The sequence below is a fragment of the Pelodiscus sinensis genome, chromosome 31 (genome assembly GCF_052426305.1).
Source record: "Pelodiscus sinensis isolate ZL-2025 chromosome 31, ASM5242630v1, whole genome shotgun sequence".
In the NCBI taxonomy this organism is placed as follows: Eukaryota; Metazoa; Chordata; order Testudines; family Trionychidae; genus Pelodiscus; species Pelodiscus sinensis.
Genome location: NC_143082.1, coordinates 17,095,052 through 17,119,241, shown reverse-complemented (window position 1 = coordinate 17,119,241; position 24,190 = coordinate 17,095,052). Strand labels below are relative to the sequence as shown.

The 24,190-nt window shown below is 60.1% G+C and overlaps 1 protein-coding gene across 10 annotated transcripts in view; it reads left to right on the top strand.

Moving 5' to 3' along the window:
• TNS2 (tensin 2) overlaps positions 1-24,190 on the top strand; it is a 58,953-nt gene that overhangs the window by 20,298 nt on the left and 14,465 nt on the right. For 7 of the 10 annotated variants that reach the window (XM_075915901.2, XM_075915899.2, XM_075915903.2 and 4 more), the window contains 16 exons: positions 3,218-3,329; positions 4,502-4,539; positions 12,158-12,196; positions 15,307-15,345; positions 16,623-16,672; positions 16,819-16,990; positions 17,419-17,469; positions 17,603-17,725; positions 18,058-18,122; positions 18,564-18,647; positions 18,788-18,900; positions 22,058-22,118; positions 22,207-22,282; positions 22,736-22,865; positions 23,210-23,275; positions 23,594-23,710. In XM_075915901.2, coding sequence (XP_075772016.2) covers positions 3,218-3,329; positions 4,502-4,539; positions 12,158-12,196; positions 15,307-15,345; positions 16,623-16,672; positions 16,819-16,990; positions 17,419-17,469; positions 17,603-17,725; positions 18,058-18,122; positions 18,564-18,647; positions 18,788-18,900; positions 22,058-22,118; positions 22,207-22,282; positions 22,736-22,865; positions 23,210-23,275; positions 23,594-23,710 — 1,336 coding nt within the window. Of the gene's footprint in view, positions 1-587; positions 751-3,217; positions 3,330-4,501; positions 4,540-5,261; positions 6,089-9,365; positions 9,483-12,157; positions 12,197-15,306; positions 15,346-16,622; positions 16,673-16,818; positions 16,991-17,418; positions 17,470-17,602; positions 17,726-18,057; positions 18,123-18,563; positions 18,648-18,787; positions 18,901-22,057; positions 22,119-22,206; positions 22,283-22,735; positions 22,866-23,209; positions 23,276-23,593; positions 23,711-24,190 lie in introns of those variants that run through there. The other 3 variants (XM_075915902.2, XM_075915907.2, XM_075915904.2) reach the window with 3 other exon arrangements.

Genomic DNA, 24,190 nt, shown 5'->3' with positions numbered 1-24,190 from the left:
CTGGTGCTACCAGGGACACTTCTCCAGAGAGGTCCTGGGCACACCTGGCTTCCACACGTCTTGTAGTCCCGCCGAGGGCAGGGTGAGGGGCAGAGCGGGGTGGGCCTGCGAGCAATGGCAGTTTGAGCAAGCCTTGTCTGTCATGTTATAGGACACCGCCTCTGCCCTGATCTGCCAGCCCTCAGCACCAGGTGGGACAGCCTGAACCTCCCCTTTGCTCCGAGTGGGAGAACCTGGGTCCTGGCCCCATCCTGCTCTCTTTCTTTCCCCTCCCTCAGCACTTCTCCTCAGCCTCCCCCGTTTCTTAGCTTGCGTCCTAGCACCCCCCCAACGTCCCCTCCCAAGCCACTGTGACCACTGGGCACTGAACTCTGCCCACAGGGGCCCAGCCTGGGGCAGGTGGCTGGGTGCATGCCCATGCCCTGGGAGATGGCTACGGCGTGCTGCTCGGTGGTGACCCGAGGGGGTGCTAGGCGCTGCCTGAGGCGTGGGCACTCAGCCGGCGGCATCGTGACCGAGCCAGTGAGTAAACATGTTGTTCTGCTGCCCGGTTCCTGGATCCGAGCAGGGAGAAGGGGGTGGGGAGAGGGAGCAGGCTGTGTCGCAGCTCCCCACAGGCTACAATTGCGAAAGCGCAGAGCCAAGCCAGCTTCCAGCTGTTCTCTGCGCCAGCCCAGGCTGGGAGCAGTCCGCCTTGAGAGGAAAGGTGTCGGCCCACCCCCACGCCAGTGCCGTTTGAACGGGATGCCGGTAAGAGGTGCCCGGTGGGGTGGTGCTGCCCAGGCCCTAAGCTGCTTGAGGCTGGTGGGGCTGAAGGAAATGGGGAGGCCCTGCCCAGCAGGCCTGCACACACATGACATGGGGCAGTGCACAGGCGTCCAGGGGGTGGGGTGGGGTGGGAGCACAGCGTGCAGGCCTGCAGGTGTTTGAGCGGGTGCCGGTGTGTCTGGAATGGGGGTGCCAGTGCAAGCTTGTCACTCGAGCTCCCTGGCTCCAAGCTGGAGCCCAGCCGGCAGTACAACAGAGTGTCCCTGAAGTGAGCTGGCTGGTTCTGTACTGGGTCTGTCACCGGCGTGTCAGCCTCTCCAAGCCCCCGGCTGGATCCAGCGCCTGGACTGGGCTTTCTCTGGGTTCCAAGCCCTGTCCCGTGCATGCAGCTCGGGGGGAGGGCTTATTAGCACAGCAGCGTTTACTCCCCTCGCAGGGGTGTAGCCGTTGTCCCCCCACTTCACTGGGCCCTGTCCCCGTGCCCCACATTGCACGGCACCATGGCCCCGTCCTTTGCCCCCATCCCGCGGGGCCATGTGGCCCATCCCCACCGGTTCAGAAAGAGCCTTGTTTTCACAGAAGGCGCTGTGCAACAAAGCCGGCGATTCATGGCTATTTATAGTGCAGGCAGCCATGCCCAAGCTGCCTGAATGGCCCATTCAGTGGGGTTTATACAAGCGCAGGGCCAGTTTCACTCTCCCCCTTCCCCAGGGACGAACTACATGTCCCAGGAGCCTCCTGCCCTGCTGGGGGGGGATAGGAGGGGGTGCCTGGCTGATTTCATGCATCATTAAGCAGATGCGGGGAGGGGCGGGGGTTCGTTCCTGGCTGGAACAGGCCACTGGGTTGGGTGGCTTGGCTACTTAAGGGTAGTTAGCTCCAGCGTCCACTGGATGACGGGAGAGAGGAGAAAGAGGGGAGGCACCAGGAGGCACCCTGTGGTCTGTCCTCCCCCAACGGGAATGAATGGTGGTTTCAGACCCCCCCCGTCACCTTCATACACCAAGCCCAAAGAGCGCGTGGCCAGACCATGCAATGCGGGGTGTGGGGAGAAGGGGGCTCTGGAAGCAGTAAGACCCCTGCCCTTAGGAGGCAGCACTGAGGAGCTGGCAGGGCTGGGCTCTCAGAGGAGCGGGGGCCAGGCCAGGTTAACTGCAACCTGAAAGCACTTGACGTACATTTGATCTGCCTTCGACCCCCTGGCCCTGCCCGCTGCTGCTGCTGTAGCAGGCTCTGAGATCACAAAACTCATGAGCCAAACAAACCAGGAGGGGGAGGGTAAAGCAAGGCACAGAGCAGGGATCCAGATAGCACTAGCAGTGGCCATTCCTAGCCCTGGGCCAGGCTCAGGCCAGTGGAATGTGGGCGTGAGGGGGGCGGCTCTGTAGGGAATCCATGGCATTTCAGATGGAGACCCTCCCCCCGGCCTGCACGCCTGGAATCTGACCTCTGAAGAGGCTGCGTTTCCGGCAGGCCAGCTGCTGCCTTTCTGGCTAATTGGTGCTGGTTGTGGGGCTGGGAAGCCGGGGAGGGGTGGGGGAGCCAGTTAGGAAAGGACACGGTCCCTGCCTCCTCCCCATGGCCTCCGTGCAGAGCTGACACCGTCATTGGTCCAAACTGGCACTGGGGGCTGGGAAGTGGACCCTGGCACTGGCATGGGGCTTGCTGTGCCCAGAGACCAGCCCGGGGAGGACGCTATGGAGACCCAGTGTCCCCACCAGGTGGATGCCTGGGGCCCTCTCACTCTCTCCTGTAAAGGCTCATCAAGAGAGGCTGCAGGGTCACAGAGCAGAAGGGCTGACCTAGCACACGAGAGCTTGTTTCTCTCCCTGGCTCTGCCACTGCTCTGTTGGGTGACCCTGGGCTGTGGCTGCTGCCCTGCAGTGCCTGATGGGTTCTGGGGGTACAGGGGTGGCAGTGGGCATGCTCAGTGGTGCAGGGGCTCAGTGGAGTTACAGCAGCTGGCGTGGTTTGGCATGTGGGCGGCAGCACCGGCTGTTCTACCTGCACTGTACCTGCCAGGGCTGCACCAGTGACCATCTTGCAAGGTGCCACAAGCGCTGATGCCAACGGCAGTGCCCTTAGTGTCACGTGGGGCTAGTGGCTAGTGGCTGCTGTCCACAGCATGGACCTGTGGCTGATATTCGTGGGCTTGGGTCTGGCTGGGACAGATGCAGCGCCGTGTCCACGTGGGATACGTGGGGTGCCATATTCATGGGCACAATATGGCTTTCTAGTCACTATTGCTATAGGTGACACTGTAGCCACAGTGCTGTACCTGGCTTTCTCCCAAGGTGCTACTCATGGCTCTGTAGCTGGGAACTATGCATGGCTCCAAACCCAGGGCTCCATGCGCAGCCGTGGCTCTGTACCCATGGGCTCTGTTCACACTGCTTTCCCCACTCTTTAGTGTCCTCTGCATTGAACTACCCTGTGTTTGCCTCTGTAGCCAGAGAAGGTGCCAGAGCTGCACAGCTTCAAGGAGAAGGGCTTTAAGAAGAAGAAGCGAGCGTGTGTGGTGTGCAAGGAATCCATCACGGCACTGGGCCTCGTCTGCCAAGGTACCAGCCCTCACCGGCACTGCCAGCCTCAAACCTGGGGTGGGTGGTGAGAGAGATGCCACCCGTTTGATCTGAACCTGGCAGCCTGCTGCACCAGCAGCACCATACCCAGCCTCTAGTGTCATGGTTCACATTCCCAGTCCCCGAGCATGCCAGGAGCCAGGCCCTCGGGCACTAGTGCCAGGGTTCACACTCCCAGCCCTCAGGCACACCAGGAGCCAGGCCCCAGTGCACTAGTGCCAGGGTTCACACTCCCAGCCCTCAGGCACACCAGGAGCCAGGTTCTGGGACACTAGTGCCAGGGTTCACACTCCCAGCCCTCAGGCACACCAGGAGCCAGGCCCCAGTGCACTAGTGCCAGGGTTCACACTCCCAGCCCTCAGGCACACCAGGAGCCAGGCCCCAGTGCACTAGTGCCAGGGTTCACACTCCCAGCCCTCAGGCACACCAGGAGCCAGGCCCCAGTGCACTAGTGCCAGGGTTCACACTCCCAGCCCTCAGGCACACCAGGAGCCAGGCCCCAGTGCACTAGTGCCAGGGTTCACACTCCCAGCCCTCAGGCACACCAGGAGCCAGGCCCCAGTGCACTAGTGCCAGGGTTCACACTCCCAGCCCTCAGGCACACCAGGAGCCAGGCCCCAGTGCACTAGTGCCAGGGTTCACACTCCCAGCCCTCAGGCACACCAGGAGCCAGGCCCCAGTGCACTAGTGTCATGGTTCACACTCCCAGCCCTCAGGCACACCAGGAGCCAGGTTCTGGGACACTAGTGCTAGGGTTCACACTCCCAATCCTCAGGCACACCAGGAGCCAGGCCCCAGTGCACTAGTGCCAGGGTTCACACTCCCAGCCCTCAGGCACACCAGGAGCCAGGTTCTGGGACACTAGTGCCAGGGTTCACACTCCCAGCCCTCAGGCACACCAGGAGCCAGGCCCCAGTGCACTAGTGCCAGGGTTCACACTCCCAGCCCTCAGGCACACCAGGAGCCAGGCCCCAGTGCACTAGTGCCGGGGTTCACACTCCCAGCCCTCAGGCACACCAGGAGCCAGGCCCCAGTGCACTAGTATCAGGGTTCACACTCCCAGCCCTTGGTTGGCCAGGAGCCAGGCCTGGGATACACCCATTCACAGCACACCGTGCACCTTTTCATGCCTCCTTTCCTCTTCCACGCAGTCTGCAAGATCGCCAGTCACAAGACGTGCGAAGCGAAGGTAAGAGAAGGGATGGTGCCAGGTGGGGGTGGAGAGTATGGCTGGAGGCCAGCCCTCTGGTCCCTGCCTGGCCATGGGTGATGGGCAAGTCCAGCTGATGGATGCCTGGCTTGATTTAGTTGGGATTGGTCCTGCCTTGGGCAGGGGGCTGGACTTGATGACCTCTTGAGGTCTCTTCCAGCTCTATGGTTCTATGATTCTATGCCCAGTGCAGCAGGCAGGGGCCCAACTTGTCCTGGGTCAGAGACCCCAGCTGCCCTGCAAGGCCCAGCAGGCACATGGCTTGGTGTACTCCCATCCTACTAGCTCCAAGGCTGCAGCCAGAGGAGATGCTTGCCAGCCCCAGGACGTGCCCATCAGCAGCTCTCAGGCATGGGGAGGATGGCTCATCCCCCGGGGCAGGAGGGGTATGGGCAGGAATGTGCTCCTGGCTGCAGAGAGATGGGGGACCGTGGCTGCAGTGGGTGGCCTGCTACCCCCTGGCCCCGCCATGGGGCTGTTGCCTGGCTGCAGGAACTGGGCTTTGCAGCCCCATGGCTGCTATGTGGTTGGGGGAAGGAAGGAGGAAATGCAGCACTGGGAGTCCAGAGTCTTGCCCTGTTTACTGGGGGATTTGGGCCCTTACCTCTGTCTGGGCCAGCACTGGGTGGGCTCAGCAAGATATGAGCAGAAGAGGGAATCTCTGAGGAGCAGCAGGAGCAGGAGGCTAGGGGAGGACAGTGGTGGGGGGAGCAGCATGCCCTAGAAAACCCTCTCTGGGCTCTGGAATGAGGATGTGGAGTCCTTTCCTCTCAGAGAGATGGACTGCAGCTGATAACACCAGAGCCGGTTTCTGGGGCTTTGTGTGCTGGGAGACCTCAGATTTACTGAAGTTCTGGCAGGGCACTGGTGTGGGTAAGTTCACAGCACTTGGGTCCCGACAGGGCACTGCTGTGGGGAAGCTCACAACCCTGGAGCACTGCTCCCTGCAAGTGTGTCAACCTGCAATGCTGCCTGAGTCTGTACTGCCCGACACATCTGACGTGGGACCTGGTGCCAGGAACTGTTCCTTGTGGCTCTGCACAGGCTGGGCTTCTTTGAGCCTTCTCTGACAGATGCAGGTGGCCCCATGCTGAACCCCGCAGCTGCGTGCAGCCCCTTGGAGCCAGGCTGGCCCCCCCAAAGTTGGAGTCTCTGGCCCTTTAAGCCCTGGAGAGCCGTTGTGTAATTGTGGCTGCGCACAGAGCTGGGAGTTAGTCTTGGCCCCGGGCCAGCGGCTGCAGCTGGAAGTTGCTGGTTCTCCTCTGGGATTTTCTGGGGCTCTTAGCTTGGTGCAGACCGGTCTGTCCAACCAAGGGGCGGAGGCTGCGCTGGGGCCCAGGCTGGGAGCGGGATGAGGGAAAGTCAGGAGGCAAAGGGAGAAGTGTCTGCGCGAGGGAGGGGAAGAGAGACGAAACGGAGAAGATTCGGCGCTGCAGGGGGTGTTGGGGCCTCCCCCATGTGGGGAGCAGTTGGATGGAGAAGCCCAGCAGCCTAAAGACAAGTACCACCCTGCCCTGCTAACCCCCAGGTAAAACACATAGCTCTGGCCTACAGCTACGGTGCTGGCAGCGGAAGGGAGCTGCAGGTGAGGCAGGGACAGGACCAGATGCACCTCTGATCTGCCCTCTGTGCCCCTCCACCAGGGGCAGCCTGTGGCAGAGAAGAGCTCAGGGGACTCCAAGGCTTGGAGGGATGCTCAGAGTTGGGAGGGGGTGAGTTGTGAAGGTAGCATGGGGTGAGGGGCAAAGGAGATGGAGGAAGCAGGAGAAGCAGGAAGGGGAAGGCGAGGAGGGAAGAAATGGAAGAGGGAGCAGGAAGGGGAAGGCGAGGAGGGAAGAAATGGAGGAGGGAGCAGGAAGGGGAAGGCGAGGAGGGAAGAAATGGAAGAGGAAGCGGGAGGAGCAGGAAGGGGAAGGCGAGGAGGGAAGAAATGGAGGAGGAAGGGGAAGGCGAGGAGGGAAGAAATGGAAGAGGGAGCAGGAAGGGGAAGGCAAAGAGGGAAGAAATGGAGGAGGAAGCGGGAGGAGCAGGAAGGGGAAGGCAAGGAGGGAAGAAATGGAAGAGGAAGCAGGAAGGGGAAGGCAAAGAGGGAAGAAATGGAAGAGGAAGCGGGAGGAGCAGGAAGGGGAAGGCGAGGAGGGAAGAAATGGAAGAGGAAGCGGGAGGAGCAGGAAGGGGAAGGCGAGGAGGGAAGAAATGGAAGAGGAAGCGGGAGGAGCAGGAAGGGGAAGGCAAGGAGGGAAGAAATGGAAGAGGGAGCAGGAAGGGGAAGGTGAGGAGGGAAGAAATGGAGGAGGAAGCGGGAGGAGCAGGAAGGGGAAGGCGAGGAGGGAAGAAATGGAAGAGGAAGCGGGAGGAGCAGGAAGGGGAAGGCGAGGAGGGAAGAAATGGAAGAGGGAGCAGGAAGGGGAAGGCGAGGAGGGAAGAAATGGAAGAGGGAGCAGGAAGGGGAAGGCGAGGAGGGAAGAAATGGAAGAGGAAGCGGGAGGAGCAGGAAGGGGAAGGCAAGGAGGGAAGAAATGGAGGAGGGAGCAGGAAGGGGAAGGCAAGGAGGGAAGAAATGGAAGAGGAAGCGGGAGGAGCAGGAAGGGGAAGGAGAGGAGGGAAGAAATGGAAGAGGGAGCAGGAAGGGGAAGGCGAGGAGGGAAGAAATGGAAGAGGGAGCAGGAAGGGGAAGGCGAGGAGGGAAGAAATGGAGGAGGGAGCAGGAAGGGGAAGGCGAGGAGGGAAGAAATGGAAGAGGGAGCAGGAAGGGGAAGGCGAGGAGGGAAGAAATGGAAGAGGGAGCAGGAAGGGGAAGGCGAGGAGGGAAGAAATGGAAGAGGGAGCAGGAAGGGGAAGGCGAGGAGGGAAGAAATGGAAGAGGGAGCAGGAAGGGGAAGGCAAAGAGGGAAGAAATGGAAGAGGGAGCAGGAAGGGGAAGGCGAGGAGGGAAGAAATGGAAGAGGGAGCAGGAAGGGGAAGGCGAGGAGGGAAGAAATGGAAGAGGGAGCAGGAAGGGGAAGGCGAGGAGGGAAGAAATGGAAGAGGGAGCAGGAAGGGGAAGGCGAGGAGGGAAGAAATGGAAGAGGGAGCAGGAAGGGGAAGGCGAGGAGGGAAGAAATGGAAGAGGGAGCAGGAAGGGGAAGGCGAGGAGGGAAGAAATGGAGGAGGGAGCAGGAAGGGGAAGGCGAGGAGGGAAGAAATGGAGGAGGGAGCAGGAAGGGGAAGGCGAGGAGGGAAGAAATGGAAGAGGGAGCAGGAAGGGGAAGGCGAGGAGGGAAGAAATGGAAGAGGGAGCAGGAAGGGGAAGGCGAGGAGGGAAGAAATGGAAGAGGGAGCAGGAAGGGGAAGGCAAAGAGGGAAGAAATGGAAGAGGGAGCAGGAAGGGGAAGGCGAGGAGGGAAGAAATGGAAGAGGGAGCAGGAAGGGGAAGGCGAGGAGGGAAGAAATGGAAGAGGGAGCAGGAAGGGGAAGGCGAGGAGGGAAGAAATGGAGGAGGGAGCAGGAAGGGGAAGGCGAGGAGGGAAGAAATGGAGGAGGGAGCAGGAAGGGGAAGGCGAGGAGGGAAGAAATGGAAGAGGGAGCAGGAAGGGGAAGGCGAGGAGGGAAGAAATGGAAGAGGGAGCAGGAAGGGGAAGGCGAGGAGGGAAGAAATGGAAGAGGGAGCAGGAAGGGGAAGGCGAGGAGGGAAGAAATGGAAGAGGAAAGGGAAGGCGAGGAGGGAAGAAATGGAGGAGGAAGCGGGAGGAGCAGGAAGGGGAAGGCGAGGAGGGAAGAAATGGAAGAGGGAGCAGGAAGGGGAAGGTGAGGAGGGAAGAAATGGAAGAGGGAGCAGGAAGGGGAAGGCGAGGAGGGAAGAAATGGAGGAGGGAGCAGGAAGGGGAAGGCGAGGAGGGAAGAAATGGAAGAGGGAGCAGGAAGGGGAAGGTGAGGAGGGAAGAAATGGAGCAGGAAGGGGAAGGCGAGGAGGGAAGAAATGGAGGAGGAAGGAGAGAAGACAGATGAAAGAAGCCGTAAATGTGAAGGTCAAAGGAGGAGCAGGAGCCTGGCTGCAGTGCCTAGCAGTAGCGATGGCACTGCCCTAGCTCTCAGCAAGCCAGTCCCTTTGTTCTGCTCTAGGGGTACCAATTAAGGGCATTTATCAGCTGGCAGGAGGTGCCCGAGTGCCCAGAGCCTGCTGCTGGGAAGGGAGGACAAGGCCAGGCACCATGGCCAAGCAGGTATCCTGCCCAGCGGCTCCTCTCCAGATGCCAGGGCCCTTTCCCAGTGATGCTACGTTGAGATGAAACCTTGCAAGAGGAGGGTTCAGAGAATGAAGCATCCTGGCTTGGAGAGGCAGTGGGATCTAGTGGGTAGATGAAGGGGGCCCAGGACCAGGACTCCTCAGTCCTATCCCGGGCTCTGGGAGAGAGTGTGCACAAAGTGTGGGAGAAGGGGGTGGTTGGGGAGCCAGGACTCCTGAGTTGTGTCACTAGCTCTGCTACCAACACACAGTGACTGTGTGCTCTGTGCCTCAGTTTCCCCACCTACCAGTTTATTTTTGGGGGTAGAGAGGTGAAGTGCAATGGTTGGCAAAGGCCACAGTGAAACAGTCAACAGAAAACAGTGGCCCCACGCGGGGTTGGGGAGGGGACTTTGTCCATGTGCCCCCCATCCTGTCACATCCATTTGCCTCTCTCAGGGTTTCTGGTTACAGTGCTTTTCCCACAGCTCAGCCCCCTCTCCACCCAGCCAGATGTTTTCCCAGGCCAAAGCTGAGAGCGGGGGGTGGGACAGGAAGTTTGTGCGGCACACTTTGCTCTGGATGGCAAATGCTGCTCAGACAGATGTGGGCTGGGAGGGGAGGAGACAGGGCGGGGGGGCGATGGCTGCAGAAGAGACAAGAGGCAGCCAGAGAGGCGGCCGGCAGGAGCTGCAAAGGAGACGGTGCTTGCTCCAAGGTGGGAGCTCGGCCAATCCCTAGGCAGGCCTAGGAAGGCGGGAAAGGAAAGGAGATTGAATGTGTGCGGGGTCCCAGGGTATGGGGAGGGAGGGAGGGAGTACTGGGGGGGGGGTCTGGTCAGCGAGGGACTCCGGGGAGGGGCAGTGCAGGCTGGGGGGGGGGGGGGTGTCTGGTCAGTGAGGGATGTGAGGGACGGGGGTGGGGGTGTCTGGTCAGCGAGGGACTCCGGGGAGGGGCAGTGCAGGCTTGGGGTGGGGGTCTGGTCAGTGAGGGATGTGAGGGACGGGGGTGGGGGTGTCTGGTCAGCGAGGGACTCCGGGGAGGGGCAGTGCAGGCTGGGGGGGGGGTCTGGTCAGTGAGGGATGTGAGGGACGGGGGTGGGGGTGTCTGGTCAGCGAGGGACTCCGGGGAGGGGCAGTGCAGGCTGGGGGGGGGGTCTGGTCAGCGAGTGGCTCCAGGGAGGTGAGTTCATAGGGTCGGCTCCAGGAGGGCCTCAGGCAGTGGGAGGCGGATGACTGCTCTGAGGTTCTGGAGGGATTTCAAAGCCTAGAGGAGGGGAGGGGAGAGCTCAGGCTGCGGGGGTTAGGGGCTCCGGGGAGGGGCAGGGCAGGCTGGGGGGGGGGATGGAGATGGGGGGGTCCTTTTGTCCATAGGCAAGAGGCAACCAATAGCCTTTCTCCTGCCTGTTCCTTCCTAAAGGAAGTACCCCACCCCATTACTCTGGGGGGAGTATAGGCCCAGCTAGGGTGGGGCAGGGGATTTGCCTGGGTACTCAGCCTCACTGCTGCACAGGGAGGCAGGCCAGGCGGGTGGCACTCAGTCCAGTCCCTCAGATGGCTCACTGAAAGGCCCAGCTAATTTTCTGACTATTGTCAATAGAGATTTATGGCTCCTGGCTGAGTCATTCTCATTCTCCAGGGCGTGGGGTGGTCAGGAAGGAATCCCCTTTGTAAGGCACGTCAGGCGTTTCATCTGGCCTGGGCTGCAGATGTTGTCCCAAAGAAATCCTGACTTGGCAGAACCCACCTGCCTAATTCTACCGTTCCATCCTGGCGGGGCATCTGTGCACCCTGTAATTAGGGGCTTGTTGGTGCCTGGTGCTGGCACGTGCAGCTGTGGCACTGCCAAGGCTGACATGCCTGGGGCTCCGCTCAGCCCCAGCCCCACGATCTAGTGCCCAGCCAGCCATGGCTTGTGCTCTCCCTGCACTGGCTGATGGGCTCCCGGCTGCCGTGGGGAGCAAGGGCAGGTGTCTGGGGGTCTGGCTGCAGATTCAGGCGACATGGTTCATCCTGTAGCCGTGTCCCATCTCCTGAGGTGGGAGGCTGGGTGGTTCTTGGCCTGTACTCTCCAGCCCACCTCTCCCTGATCCGTATGCGTATCCATCATGTCCCCCGCCCCCCAAACCCCTAACTGAGCCAACACCCTCCCTGGTTTTCTCCACACCCCTCCTTTGCCTGTTCCCAACACACCCCGAAGCCTGAGCACCACACAGCGTTGCTAGGGTGCCTGCGATTGTTGGGTGAGCTCTGAGCCGCTCCCAGGCGGGTGCCCAGGGGCTGGAGGGCAGGGCAGGAGGGTGGGCAGGTGGCATGACACAGCCTGATGGATTGCCAGGCCCTGCTCCCCAGGTTGTACCCTTGGGCACATAGCCCCACCCCGCTTGTGCCATCCAGCGGTCTGGCGCCTCCCGTTTCCTGGCTGCTGGGAGGGCTGAGAGCATGGAGCCAGGCCAGGGGGCTGCCATGCTGGTGCGGAGCTAGGCAGCAGGGCGTGGGTGAAGGGTGGCGAGGCGAGGGCAGGCAGGACCTGGGTCTGGCAGGGGCAGGCTGGCGCTGGGGGTAGCAGGATGGTGTACTGTGCCAGGTCGATGCTCAAGTGGGCTGGGAACATGGAGCCACAGCCCCAGCTCAGCGTGCAGGGTAGATATGCCCTTAGCAGGATGTGCAGACGCTTCTGCAGCAAGTTCTTGTCCCACATGGGCCTAAGGGGGGATTGTGCTGCCCTTAATATCACAGCGCACTCAGCTCTGCCCTGGAGACCAGGCACGGACCCGCCCCACTCACAACTGCCCCAAGTGCAGCGGCCTCAGTGGTCCTCTAGCCAAAGCCCCTGAGCATTATGGGAAAGCCAGCCTGAGGGGGTGTGGGCAGGGGAGGGTTCACCAGCTCCTCCAAGGCCGTTTTCTTTTCCCTGGCTGGAGCAGGGCTGCCTGCGTGAGGCGGGGGGTGGGGTAGGGGTGGGGCCGGAAGCAGATGGGGCCGGGACTGGGCTGAATGGCTCACTGTGCGCCCCCAGCCCGGGGTGGGGCGCAGCCAGTTTATGTTTCTCTCTATATAAACCCTCCACCCCCAGCCCCATTCCGGCCTCGCCGCCTCCCAGGCCCCACCATGAATCGCAGGCTCTGTGTGTTTGTGCTGGAAAGGGCCAGCCCGGGCCAAGAAAAACACCCTCTCCCCACAGCTGGGGGGGTCCAGGCTCCTCGCTGCACAGAGCCCGCCTCATGGGCCAGCCACAGTCTCCTCCCCACTTGCCCCCAGCCCAGGGGAGCAGACGTCCCGTCTGGAGGCGGGTGGAAGAAATATCCCAGCTGCCACTGCACAGCCTTTCGGGGGACGCTGCCGGGCCGGGGTCCCTGCTCTGTGCTGACCTCGCTCTTGCTCCTTCTTTCAGGTGGCCTCATCCTGCCAGCCCCTTCCCCCGCCTGAGCTGGTAAGTGCCAAGTCCATCTGTCCCCATTCACACCCCACTGGCGATCTGAGCCATGGCTCCTCTGGCTTTTAACATGCGGAGGGGGATGGGGAGGGGGCATTTTCCTTGTGCCAGCCCTGGGAGCCACCAGCCTGCTGTCTTGAACTGGGTTCGATCTCGCCAGACCACGGGGTCAGGGGATGGCTCAGGAAACCCCGGGCAGGAGGGTGGGGGGTCAGAAAGGAGCACGCATTCCTCTGTCCCAGCGCCAGCCCTGGGCACTGCTGGAGGTGCCATCTTTCATGCCAAAGGGAGAACCAAGGTGATTCCTGCTCCTTCCGTATCTGCCGGGACTTTTTTCACGAGCAGGAGCTGTATCCACCCGGCCCCGGTCAGATTCCAAGCTGGGTAATTCCGAGTGGTCTCTGCTGGATTGTGCAATGCCAGGCTCCCTGTTGGGGCCAACAGCAGGGATGAAACCTGGCTCCTAGTGAGTGAGCTAACAGACCTACCTCGCCTCGCCTCTCTGGCTGGGGGGCACAGAGCCACCGGAGAGGCACAGCACCCTTGGCATGGAATAGAGTCAGAGTCACTTCCTGTCCTAAACAGGATGCAGTGTAGCTGCTAATGAGCTCCTGCGTTCTACCCCAGAACTAGCAGCATTTCAGTGCTGAGTGAGCCATTCCTGGATGGCTGCTTTGGATGCTCTGGTGTTTGCGTCTCGTTAGAGCTCCTGAATAGTCTGTTGTGAGGCTGGGGAAATTCCCGGGGCTTTTTCTACCCCAGTGGAAAGTGACACGGATACCCATATGCAGTGCAAGCCTTGGAATTGGGTGGCATCCGGGTTTCAGTGGCAAGCTGGGATAACCTCACTGGGTGGAGCATTTCCTGGTGACCGGTTCTTGGGGCAGAGTGGAGACCAGAACAATTGAGAGCTCATGGGAGTGGGTTGAACTTTCCCTCCCAAGGTTGCTGGCCAGCGCTGGATTAGGGCAGCTACTTGTCGGTGGTGTGTTGTTTGCAGAGCAGCCGGTGCATAGGCAGGGCTGCAACTAAAAGCCAGTCATTGCTTTGTGTTCAGAGGCCCCTCATAAGCTGAGGTGCTAAACTGTAGCTTGGTTGGGTCCAAATCTGACCCTGCCATAGGCCAGCCCATGGCTGCCTGCAGTGCACCCACACCTAGGTGCTGTACTGCAGCATGTCAGCAATGCATTAGCGCGGGGGAAGCGTGGTGCACAAACAGCTGGCGTAGACGTAAGGCCTGGGACCTGGTGCCGGGTGAGCTCATCCCTTGGCAGTAAAAAATCATCCCACCCCTCCTGGTCAGAGAAGATCCAGCTGCAGCATCTCCCAGCCAGTGGCTTTGGCAGGAGGGTTTTTCTCTGGCCTGAGACAGGAAAATCCCCTGGGAAACTCTCCAAGGCCTGATTCTCCACCGTGCTTTGCCTCAGGTGGCCCTCACACCAGGGCACAGCAGTGTGTGATGGACACTCAGGTGAGTAGAGGGCTGGTTTTGCCAGAGGTGGAAGTGGGACTCAAGAAGCCTGGGTTCAAATCCCTGATCTGTCACAGGCTTCATGTGACCTTGGGTAAGTCACTCAATTGCTCTGTGCCTCAGTTTCCCCCCTTGAAAAACAGGGATAATAGCCCTGCCCTTCCTCACGGGGTGCCTCAGCCCTGCCTAGAATTTCCAAGCTACTCAAGCCCATGGTATCTCTAGCCAGATGCTCCCAAGGAAGCAGCTGATGTAGCACTAACCTCTGCAGGCAGGTTCCTGACCCCAGCCGGTGTTGGGCATGAAGCATGGAGATGGACCACACTGGTTAGCTTTCTTGGTGCAGTCAGGTGGATGGTGTCCAGTTGGGAGCCTAGGAGGCTCTTTGGTCCATTGGGCACCTAAATAACTGGCTGGATTTCCACCAACAGCCCCTGTGAACCTCAACAGCTTTGCTCTTAATGGCCGTGAAACATACAAGGCTGGCTGCCTGCTCGGCACTCGTCCTCCACAGCCACAGCCAGCCCTGGCCACTGCTAGGAGACAGGCTACTGGGCCGGACAGACCAGGAGCTGCCATCTCCTCTGGGAGGACAGGCCATTGGTGACCTTTAGACTGAACAGGCCCCTGCTGCTGTGGCCTGCACTGCCCTCTGCATCGCAGGAGTCAGTCTTAGTCCCATGCGCCTGGAGAGCCCGATGTGCCCATGGCCAGTGCCAGCATGTTGGGTAACTCCAGCACTGCCCCCAGCTTGCGAGCCTAGGGCTGAGAAGCTCCTGGAACTAAGAGCCCTTTGGCCAGCGTGAGCTTTCCCCACCTGCCCACGCTGATCCCGGGAAGAGCAGGCGAATCCTTTCCCATGGCGATTCCTCACCCTGACATCCGTGTCACTTCCTGCTGCCCATCACTGGTGCCAGCTGGGCTCTGGCTTATCTAGGAAGGAAATGGGGCCCCAATTCAGAGGAATAACGCACGAGGCAGCTTTGGTCGCTCCCAGCACCATCGGGTGCCCACTGGGAGGCCGAAGGCAGGGCTGGGGCTCGTGCCTTGCTGCCACCTGCCTCAGAGGGCTCAGCTGGAATTAGAACCCACCGTGCTAGGCACATGACAGCTGCCCCCAGTGCTCTGGAGCTAGAAGCACATAGTGCTGAAGCACCAGCGGAAAGTGAAAGACGGGTTCACACAACAGACAAGAGGGATGCACAATCTAGCATAGGGATAAAGTGTGGGAACGGAAACTGAGGCACTCAGGCTCACCGCAGGTCACACAGCAGCTCAGTGGCAGAGGTGGGACTCAAACCTAAGTCTCCAGCATTCTTTTGGCTACTGGGCTACCTCTGCTAACAAGCAGGGAGCTCCATTAGCTGTGCCTGTCAACATGGTGCCTTTGAGGTCTGCCACTGACCTGCCCCCTGCTGCTGACGCTGTCCTGTTCCCCCACCCCCAGCTCCAGGCTGCATCACGCTGTCAGAGCTTGTGGGACCTGGAGAGGTTTACAGACTCCAGCTGCTGACCTCAGGGCCAGCTGGCTTGGCGCCCAGGCCTGACGCTGTTGCACTGTTTGCATGGTTTTCCATCTCCTTCTCCTCACTCGTCAACTCCCCCTTCTCTCTCTTCCCCGTTTCCCTTACACCAGAGGCGGAACACCACTCCAGCCCGGCGCATCGAGCACTTGGTGAGTCCCCCCTCGATGGACCCTTCTGTGCCCCCGTGGGGGAGAGAAGGGACCGCACCCCAAATCCATGCTCCATTCCCATCCAGCTTGGGGATGGCTGGACGCTGGGATTTTTTTATGACAGGCTACAGGAATGACCACCCCAAAATCAGGTGTGTTTCAAAGGGATCTGAGCATAGATTGCCGAGGCAGCGACTTCTCCCAGTCAGAGCTGAGGGTGGTGGATCTCAGCTCACGGGTGCCACCCTTCATTGCTTAGCCAAGAGGCCAACAACCTAGCTGGACGGGGACCAGCTCATCCCAAAGGGGGGGCAGAGGCAGGGTGGAGGAGGCGGCGGGTGGGGGGGAGTTAGGCAGACCTGGGAAGTAGCCATGGGGTTTGCTGACCCATCGTTCCTGGGAAATTCAGCCTCAGGGAGCCTTCTTCCTGCAGGGCAGAGGTAGGGCTGCCCCATGGACTCTGTCCCATCCATTTCGGTGACACTGTGTGGGGGGCCAGCCCCCAAAACCCTTCCCTTGGGGGTGGTGCGCGTGTGTGTGCATGTGTATTGGGGGGCATTTGCCAGGAGCAGGCTCCCTGAAGCGGGGAGCTTGCAAGGGGACCCTTCCAGACTCCTGTATGGTTATTTCCGCACGAACCAGGCATGTAAGGGACCTGGGCCGTGGGGTTCAAAGCCAGGGAAAAAGGGGGAATGGTGGGAAGAGGGTTGATTGTAGCCCCCAGTCTTGTCCAACGAGGCGTACAGATAGTTTGGAATGGCTTGCTAGTCCAAACTATCTAGCCCGTGCCGCATGTAGCCGCGCGGCACGGGGTTTGAACAAGCCGGCATTTAAAAATGGTGCCGGCCGGCTTATGCAAATAAAGCCCGGGAAATTCAAATCCCAGGCTTCATTTGCACGTTCGGTATGCATACATTACCCTGCTAGTTCGCACTAGCGGGGTAGTGTAGACATACCCTCAGAGGGGGAGGCGAGTGGAGAACTCCGCCCGCCCTCTGGGCTGGACGCCCACAGCCAGTTCCATAAAGTCAGCAGGACTCTGGGAATAGAGGGAGGGCAGCTTGGATCCCGGCCTCTGACATTCCCAGAGGGCTGGCGAGCTGCAGGCCATGCGCGGGTGGGACCCGTCCCATGCTCCCTGCTCCCCACCGGCTGTTCCTGCCCAGCTGCCTATCCTGCCCCATGGCCTGGCCCTAAAGTGATGGTTCAGTTCCAAGGAGCTGAGCACAGGGGCCTCAGTTTCCCCTTTGACCGGCTTCTCCCCTCCCATCCCCCAGGGCTCGACCAAATCCCTCCACAGCACCAAGCAACGGAGCACGCTACCCAGGTGAGTGGGTGGGGCTGGCAGGGAGGGAGGGAACTCAGCCACGAGAGGGGATCCACTGGCCAGGGGGTTGCATGTGGGTGCACAAGGTGGGGTGAAGCCAGGCACCCAGCTGCTGGCATGTCCCTGACTCCCCCACCCTCCTCCAGGAGCTTCAGCCTGGACCACGTGATGGAACGCAAGTACGACTTTGACCTCACCTACATCACCGAGCGCATCATCTCCGTTTTCTTCCCCCCCGCCCTGGAGGAGCAGCGTTACCGCGGCAACCTGCGGGAGGTGGCACAAATGCTCAAGTCCAAGCATGAGGATAAGTACATGGTATGGGAGGGAGCCAGGGAAAGGCAGCTGGGGCTAGTGGGTAGAGCAGGGGGAGGGGCTGAGAGCCAGCACTCCTCGGTTCGATCCAGAGTTCTGGTGGGGGGGTCTGGTGGTTAGAGTGTGGGGGACTGGGGGCCACTGACGTGTCCTGTGACCTTGCGTGAGTCTCAAGTGCCTCGGTTTCCATGTTGTAGCTGGCCAGGGATAACAGTGTCTGTCCCTCTGCCCCGGTGAGGTTTCCTCCATGTGCGCGTGGGCTTTGTGCTCCGGCTGGGCCCTGGCGCACTGCAGTCAGGCAGGCAGGGGCTGCGACTGGAGGCTCCACCCTGGGGAGGGACTCCCACCAAGCTCTTCAGGCTGCAGTTGGGGCTGGAGGGTTTCGGGGTGCCAGCTGGGCGCAGCCAATGAACTCGCTCTCTGCCTTGCAGCTTTTCAACTTGTCCGAGAAGCGCCGCGACATCAGCAGGCTGAACCCCAAGGTGAGAGGGAAGAGGTGCCCCCGGCCTGCGGGGATCCCCGCGTTCTGCCAGGGAAGGGACAATGGGATCTCGCTGCCTAGCTCTGAGCTGGCTCTTCCCAGGAATCTCACTGCTCCCCTCCTAATTGGTGCAGGTTCAGGATTTCGGATGGCCGGACTTGCACGCACCCCCCCTGGACAAGATCTGCTCCATCTGCAAAGCCATGGAGACCTGGCTGAACGCTGCCCCCCAGCACGTGGTGGTGCTGCATTGCAAGGTGGGGGCAGGACACAGCCAGGAATGGGGGTGACGGGGGAGGTGGGGCTGGGCAGGGCCAGGTCCTGCCAGGGTGGGGCAACTCAGGCAGCTGCACACATGGGGAGTGCTGAGTTGCTCAGCCAGGCCCCAGTGCAAATGGGGGGCTGCCCCTCCACACACACTGCGTGACCGGGGGCTCCCCTGGTGGAGGCTGGGAGCCAGGGGGCTGGGCAACCCAGTGCAGCAGGGGGGAGAGGGGGAGTGCTGGGAGCCGGGGACTGAACGCAAGAGGCCGGGGGGGGGGGGGGGGGCAGGACACATACCGGCCCTGACGTTCTTGCTTTGTTGCAGGGCAACAAGGGCAAGACGGGCGTCATCGTGGCAGCCTACATGCATTACAGCAAGATCTCTGCCAGGTACAGGGAGGGGTGAGCCCCCCACATGTGGCTCCTCTATTTCCAGCACCCGCTGGCTGCTTCCCCTCGGCCCAGACCCACTGCTCCAGGCCAGCTACCTCCCTCCTCCCAGTCACTCCACCTCTCCCGTCCCCTAGCCTCTTCCTTACCCTGCCAGAGCCTCCCACCTCCTGGGCCGTTTCCCTCCCCAGTCTTCCCCCATCCCTCCAGCCTCTCCCCCCCCGCCTGTGCCCCCCACATTCCCTCGGCTTTTCTCCTCCCTGCTCCGACCCCTTCAACACAGCCTCTCTCCCTGCCTGTCCTGGCTATTCCCTGGATTGCTCCCCCCACTTTTCTTCCTTCCCTCCCCCTCCTCAGTACCCCAGCCCCTACCCCCCCGCAGAGTCAAGCCCTGAGTCCAGGGGAGACTCTTGCACTGACTTTGTCTCTCCCACTCCCCAGCGCGGACCAGGCACTCAGTACCCTGACCATGCGCAAATTCTGTGAGGACAAAGTGGCCACATCCCTGCAGCCGTCCCAGAAAAGGTGAGGGGGGGGGCAGTAATGAGAGTGGGAAGGGGCGAGGGGCAGAGGAGGGGCATATGGAGACCATTGGCTGGCTCCTCCCCCCAGGTCCAGTTTGGGGCAGAACCCTGGGGCTGAGCTGAGCCTCCCTCCACCCCCAGGTACATCAGTTACTTCAGTGGGCTGCTGTCAGGCACCATCAAGATGAACTGCAACACGCTGTTCCTGCACCATGTGCTCATCCCGGCCATCCCCAGCTTCCAGCCCTGCGGAGGTGAGTGCTCCAAGAGCGTGTGGCACACGTGAGTGCCAGCCCTGGGCCATGCCAATGGGCAGGTGCGTGTGCAAAGTGGGTCTATGTGCACAGTGAGCCCCCCATTGTATGCAAGGTGAGCACAGCCGAGGGGGGTCGCCCTGCAGGCCGGTGCAAGACGTGTATGCTTAGGTGCACAGCCACCCATTGGTACCTGCAAACGAGCACCTGGGAACTTGCAGACTAGGCACTTAGGGGGTATGTCTACACTACCCCGCTAATTCGAACTAGGAGGGTAATGTAGGCAAACCGCACTTGCAAATGAAGCCCGGGATTTGAATTTCCCGGGCTTCATTTGCATAAGCGGGGCGCCGCCATTTTTAAATCCCGGCTAGTTTGAACCCCGTGCTGCGCGGCTACACGCGGCACGGAGTAGCTAGTTCGAACCCCGGGCCGCGCGGCTACATGCGGCACGGAGTAGCTAGTTCGAATTAGGCTTCCTAATCCGAACTAGCTGTATTCCTCATTCCACGAGGAGTACAGCTAGTTCGGATTAGAAGCCTAATCTGAACTAGCTACTCCGTGCCGCGTGTAGCCATGCGGCACGGGGTTCGAACTAGCCGGGATTTAAAAATGGCGGCACCCGGCTTATGCAAATGAAGCCCGGGAAATTCAAATCCCGGGCTTCGTTTGCAAGTGCGGTTTGCCTACATTACCCCGCTAGTTCGAATTAGCGGGGTAGTGTAGACATACCCAGGGTGTGTCTACACTACAGCACCAATTCGAACTGACTTAATTCGATTTAGTTAATTCAAAATAAGCTAATTCGAATTAGTGCATCTAGACCTAAAAACTAATTCGAACTAGCATTTTGCTAATTCGAACTAGCATGTCCACACAGAGTGGACCCTGAACCGAAGTTAAGGCTGGTCGGAACCAGTGCTGGCAGGGCATCAGGTTAGGACTTAGAGTGTGGAGCTGCTGCCTCAGGCTAGCCGAGGGCTGCGCTTAAAGGGACCCGGCCCCCACCCCGGACAGACAGTTCTCAGGGTTCCCCACTTGCTGGTCTGTCTCGATGAGGGACAGCAAAGCAGTCCTGTCTTGGAGTGCCCTGAGTGCCCACACTCGGCACATCACAGCACTCGGCCATCAGCCCGGCTGCACTTGCTGCAGGCTGCCATCCGGGGGGATCAATCGGGAGGCTGTCAGGATCCAGGAGGCCCTGCAGGAGAGCTTCCACCCCGAGGAGCCCTCCAGAGCCATCCCAGTCCTCCCCATTGGGGGCTCGTGCCCCTTCCTCCCTCACCTCCTTCCACTTACCCCTCCCTAACCCCCTTCCTGATGTAAAAAATAAAGGACACGTGTTCAAAACTCTTTATTTAACAAAACTGGGGGAGGGGATTAACCTCTGGGGAGACTGGGAAAAGGAGGTGGGAGAGGGGAAGAGAGAGGGGAGGAGGAAACCTGGGAGGAGGGAGCTGGAAGGGGGAAGCCAGGGGAAGGAGGAGGAGGGGAAGTATAAAACTATGGTACGCCATATCTTCAGTACTGTGTACAGATGTGGTCTCCTCACCTCAAAAAAGATATTTTGGCCTTGGAAAGGGTTCCAAAAAGGGCAACTAAAATGATCAGGGGTTTGGAACAGGTCCCATATGAAGAGAGGCTAAAGAGACTGGGACTTTTCAGCTTAGAAAAGAGGAGACTGAGGGGGGATATGATAGAGGTCTATAAAATCATGAGTGGTGTGGAGAGGGTGAATAAAGAAAAGTTCTTCATTAGTTCCCATAATAGAAGGACTAGAGGACACCAAATGAAATTGATGGGCAGCAGGTTTAAAACTAATAAGCGAAAGTTCTTCTTCACACAGCACATAGTCAACCTGTGGAACTCCTTGCCACAGGAGGCTGTGAAGGCTAGAACTATAACAGAGTTTAAAGAGAAGTTAGATAAATTCATGGAGGTTGAGTCCATGGAGCGCTATTAGCCAGGGGGTAGGAACGGTGTCCCTGGCCTCTGTTTGTGGAAGGCTGGAGATGGATGGCAGGAGACAAATCGTTTGGTCATTGTCTTCGGTCCATCCCCTCCAGGGCACCTGGTGCTGGCCGCTGTCGGCAGACAGGCTACTGGGCTAGATGGACCTTTGGTCTGACCCAGTACGGCCGTTCTTATGTTCTTATGTTCTAAGCTCAGGGCTCAGGGTCGGGGGTCTCATTGGACCAACTTGATTTTCATGCAAACCTGCTCCTGGGTTCGCACGTGGCCTTTGGTGCCCAGGCTGGCAACTATCCTGCCCTAGACGGCTGCATTCCTGTGCCTAGTGCGGAGATCGTGGACGTTGGAGGCCTCCTCCCAAACCTCGATGAGGTCCACGATCTCCGCACTAGACCAGGCGAGCACCCGCCTCTTGCAGCCCCGGGCAGGCTCCTGGGAGCCACCAGCCTGGTCCTGGGAAGAGGCAGAGGGCTGGGTGGCAGCCGGTGGCTGGCTCATGCCGTGCCAGGTGCAGGGTCTGCTGGCTGGGTGCTGGCAGGCTTGCAACTGGCACAAGCACTGTAGCCAGACCGTGGCCCTTTAAGGGCTCCGGGGCCGGGAGGGGGGCAGAAAAGTTTCCCTGGTTTGGCCCAGAGTGGCCACCAGGGGGAACCTGGGAAGGGCTAGCCTCCAACTAGTTCGAATTAAGTGGCTACACAGCCCTTAATTGGAACTACTTAATTGGAACTAGGCGTTAGTTTACCTAGTTGGAATTAAGCGCTCCGCTAGTTTGATTTAAATTCCAACTAGAGGTTTCTACGTGTAGCCCCTATTAAAGTTAATTCCAACTAAGAGCTGTTAGTTCGAATGAACTTTGCAGTGTAGACAGACCCTTACGTGCTCCCACCAGCACTTGCACAGTGGGCATTCTCCCGTGTGTGGGGATGTGCGACCTGGGCACACGCACAGGCACACACCTGCAGGCCTGTGCGACCGGGGCACACATTGTATACATCCCCAAGTCCTGGCACACGGGTGTGCGAACAGGCAGTGCTTTCCTGTGTGTGTAGGCTCACTCCCAAATGAGCCTGCACGCATGGCTGTGGCATAGTGCCCTCACCAGTCACGAGGAACGTCTGCCAGCCTGGCTCCGCTCTGGGCAGCCTGCCCCCTCTGACCCTCCTGTGACCCATGCTTTCTGCCCTAGGCTACCAGCCCTTCCTGAAGATCTACCAGGCCATGCAGCTTGTCTACACCTCGGGGATCTAGTGAGTATGGGGCGCCTGCTGCTCGGGAGCTGCAGGGCCTCCACCAGCTACTGACCCAGCCCTCCTGTTTCTATGCCCCCCCTTGCAGCAGCATCCCAGGCCCCGGCCCCCAGAAGGTCTGTGTCACCCTAGAGCCAGCCCTGCTGCTGAAAGGGGATGTGATGGTGAGTACCGGCAGTGCCAGGAATGGGGAGCAAAGCCCAGAGGGGACGACGGCTCTGAGACCAGCAGGGAAGGGGCAGGAGGATCTGGGGGGCTGACACAGTCACCTGCCAGACAGCTCCATGGAGCAGGCAGTGGGTGTGAGCATGGGGCAGGGCACAGCTCGTGTGGGGCTGTGAAAATGGGTGTCAAGGTGCACAAATGGAGGTGAGCGTGTCCATGGGTGTGCACAAAGGGGGTCTGAGGATGTGTGTGCAAGGGGGTATCAGCGTGCCCAAATGGAGGAGAGTGTGCCTGTGAGTGTGCGCATGGAAGGCTGAGGGGGAGTGTGCAAGGGGAGTGTCAGTGTGCATGCCCCGGGGATCTGTGTGGGCGTGCATGGGGCCTGTGTGCATGTCCATGGCTTTGCACATGGTTGGGCTCCCTACGGCAGTGCTGACCCACCCTCTCGCCAGGTGAAGTGCTACCACAAGCAGAGCGGCAGCTCCGACCGGGACGTGGTTTTCCGCGTCCAGTTCCACACGTGCACCATCCATGGTGCCCAGCTCTGGTTCGGGAAGGACGAGTTGGATGATGCCTGGCAAGGTGAGTGGGGTAGGGGGCTGCACTGGGGCAGCCTCCAAATGAGCAGCCACCTCTCTGGGGCAGAGCACCCCCAGCCTTGCGCTGGGACACCTGCTCCCCTAGTGCCTGGGATCCCCTTGCTGCCCCTGGCGTATGGGACTCCCTGCTCCCTCGGTGCCTGGGACATCCCTGCATCATACCCGGTGCCTGGGACCCTCCTCTTCCCCCTTGTACCTGGGACCCCGCTTCCCATCCCACCCTCATACCTGGAACTTTTGTGCTCTTCCTGCCCTTCACTCTCTTGTGCTACCCCCCGGCCAATGGCTGCTCCCTTCACATGCTCCCCTCTCTTTTCCTCTCCCCAGACGAGCGCTTCCCCTTCGAAGCCAGCGTGGAGTTTGTCTTCTCCTCTGGCCCCGAGAAGATGAAAGGTGAGGGGCTGGCAGACGGGGAGGGGTGAGTTCCCCCCAAGCAATAGCTCCCCACACACTGAGCCAAGCCAACCCAGGAATCTCCTGCCCCTGGACCAAGGCAATAGCCCCCCAGAGCCAGAATTGACACCCCCAGGACAGAAGTTCCCATGCCCTGGGCTGGGCTGGGAGGAGTTCCCAGAGGCAGGAGATGCCCCCAAGCTGGCCAGAGTCCCCATAGTCAGTTGGCCAGGTTGAGCAAAGCCCAGTTCCTGGCTGAGACGGTCCCCACCCCAGTTGGAGGGCGGCCCATGGCCCTCACCAGTGCTCTCCCCGCAGGCCTGGAGAGCTTGCGGAACCATCCGTCTGTCGCGGTGGATTATAACATCGCCGATCCCATGGTGCGCTGGGACTCCTACGAGCACTTCAACCTGCACCATGAGGACAGCCTGGAAGGTACAGCTGGGTGCTGGCAGCGCCTGGGCACAGCCACCCCCAGCCATCCGCCCCCTCCTCCTCAAATGACTCGCATACCACATGGGCTACCGGCCAGACCTGTGGGACTGCCCATACATAACAGTGTGGCTATGGCGCTGGGCTGGGAGTCAGGTTCTTCTCTCAGCTCAGCCACTGCTGCCAGGCCTCGGCCAAGCTGCTGTCTCTTGCCGTGCCTCAGTTTCTCTTCCCACCCTTTGTCTGTTCAGACTGTGAGGAGAGAAATGGTTTTCCTGTCCCACGGATGGGGTTTCAAAAATGTTCCTATCCCAAATCAGTGCAAAAAGTCAAAAGCTCCAAAAATATTGTGAACCAAAAAGCCAGGGGAAAATATGGGGGTTTGGGTCAATGGAGCCATTTTGTTTACATCACTCAGAACTGTTTTGGTTCGGTTTTTACCTTTCTTTTTTTCTTCTTTTTTCACCTATGAGCCCAAATTGC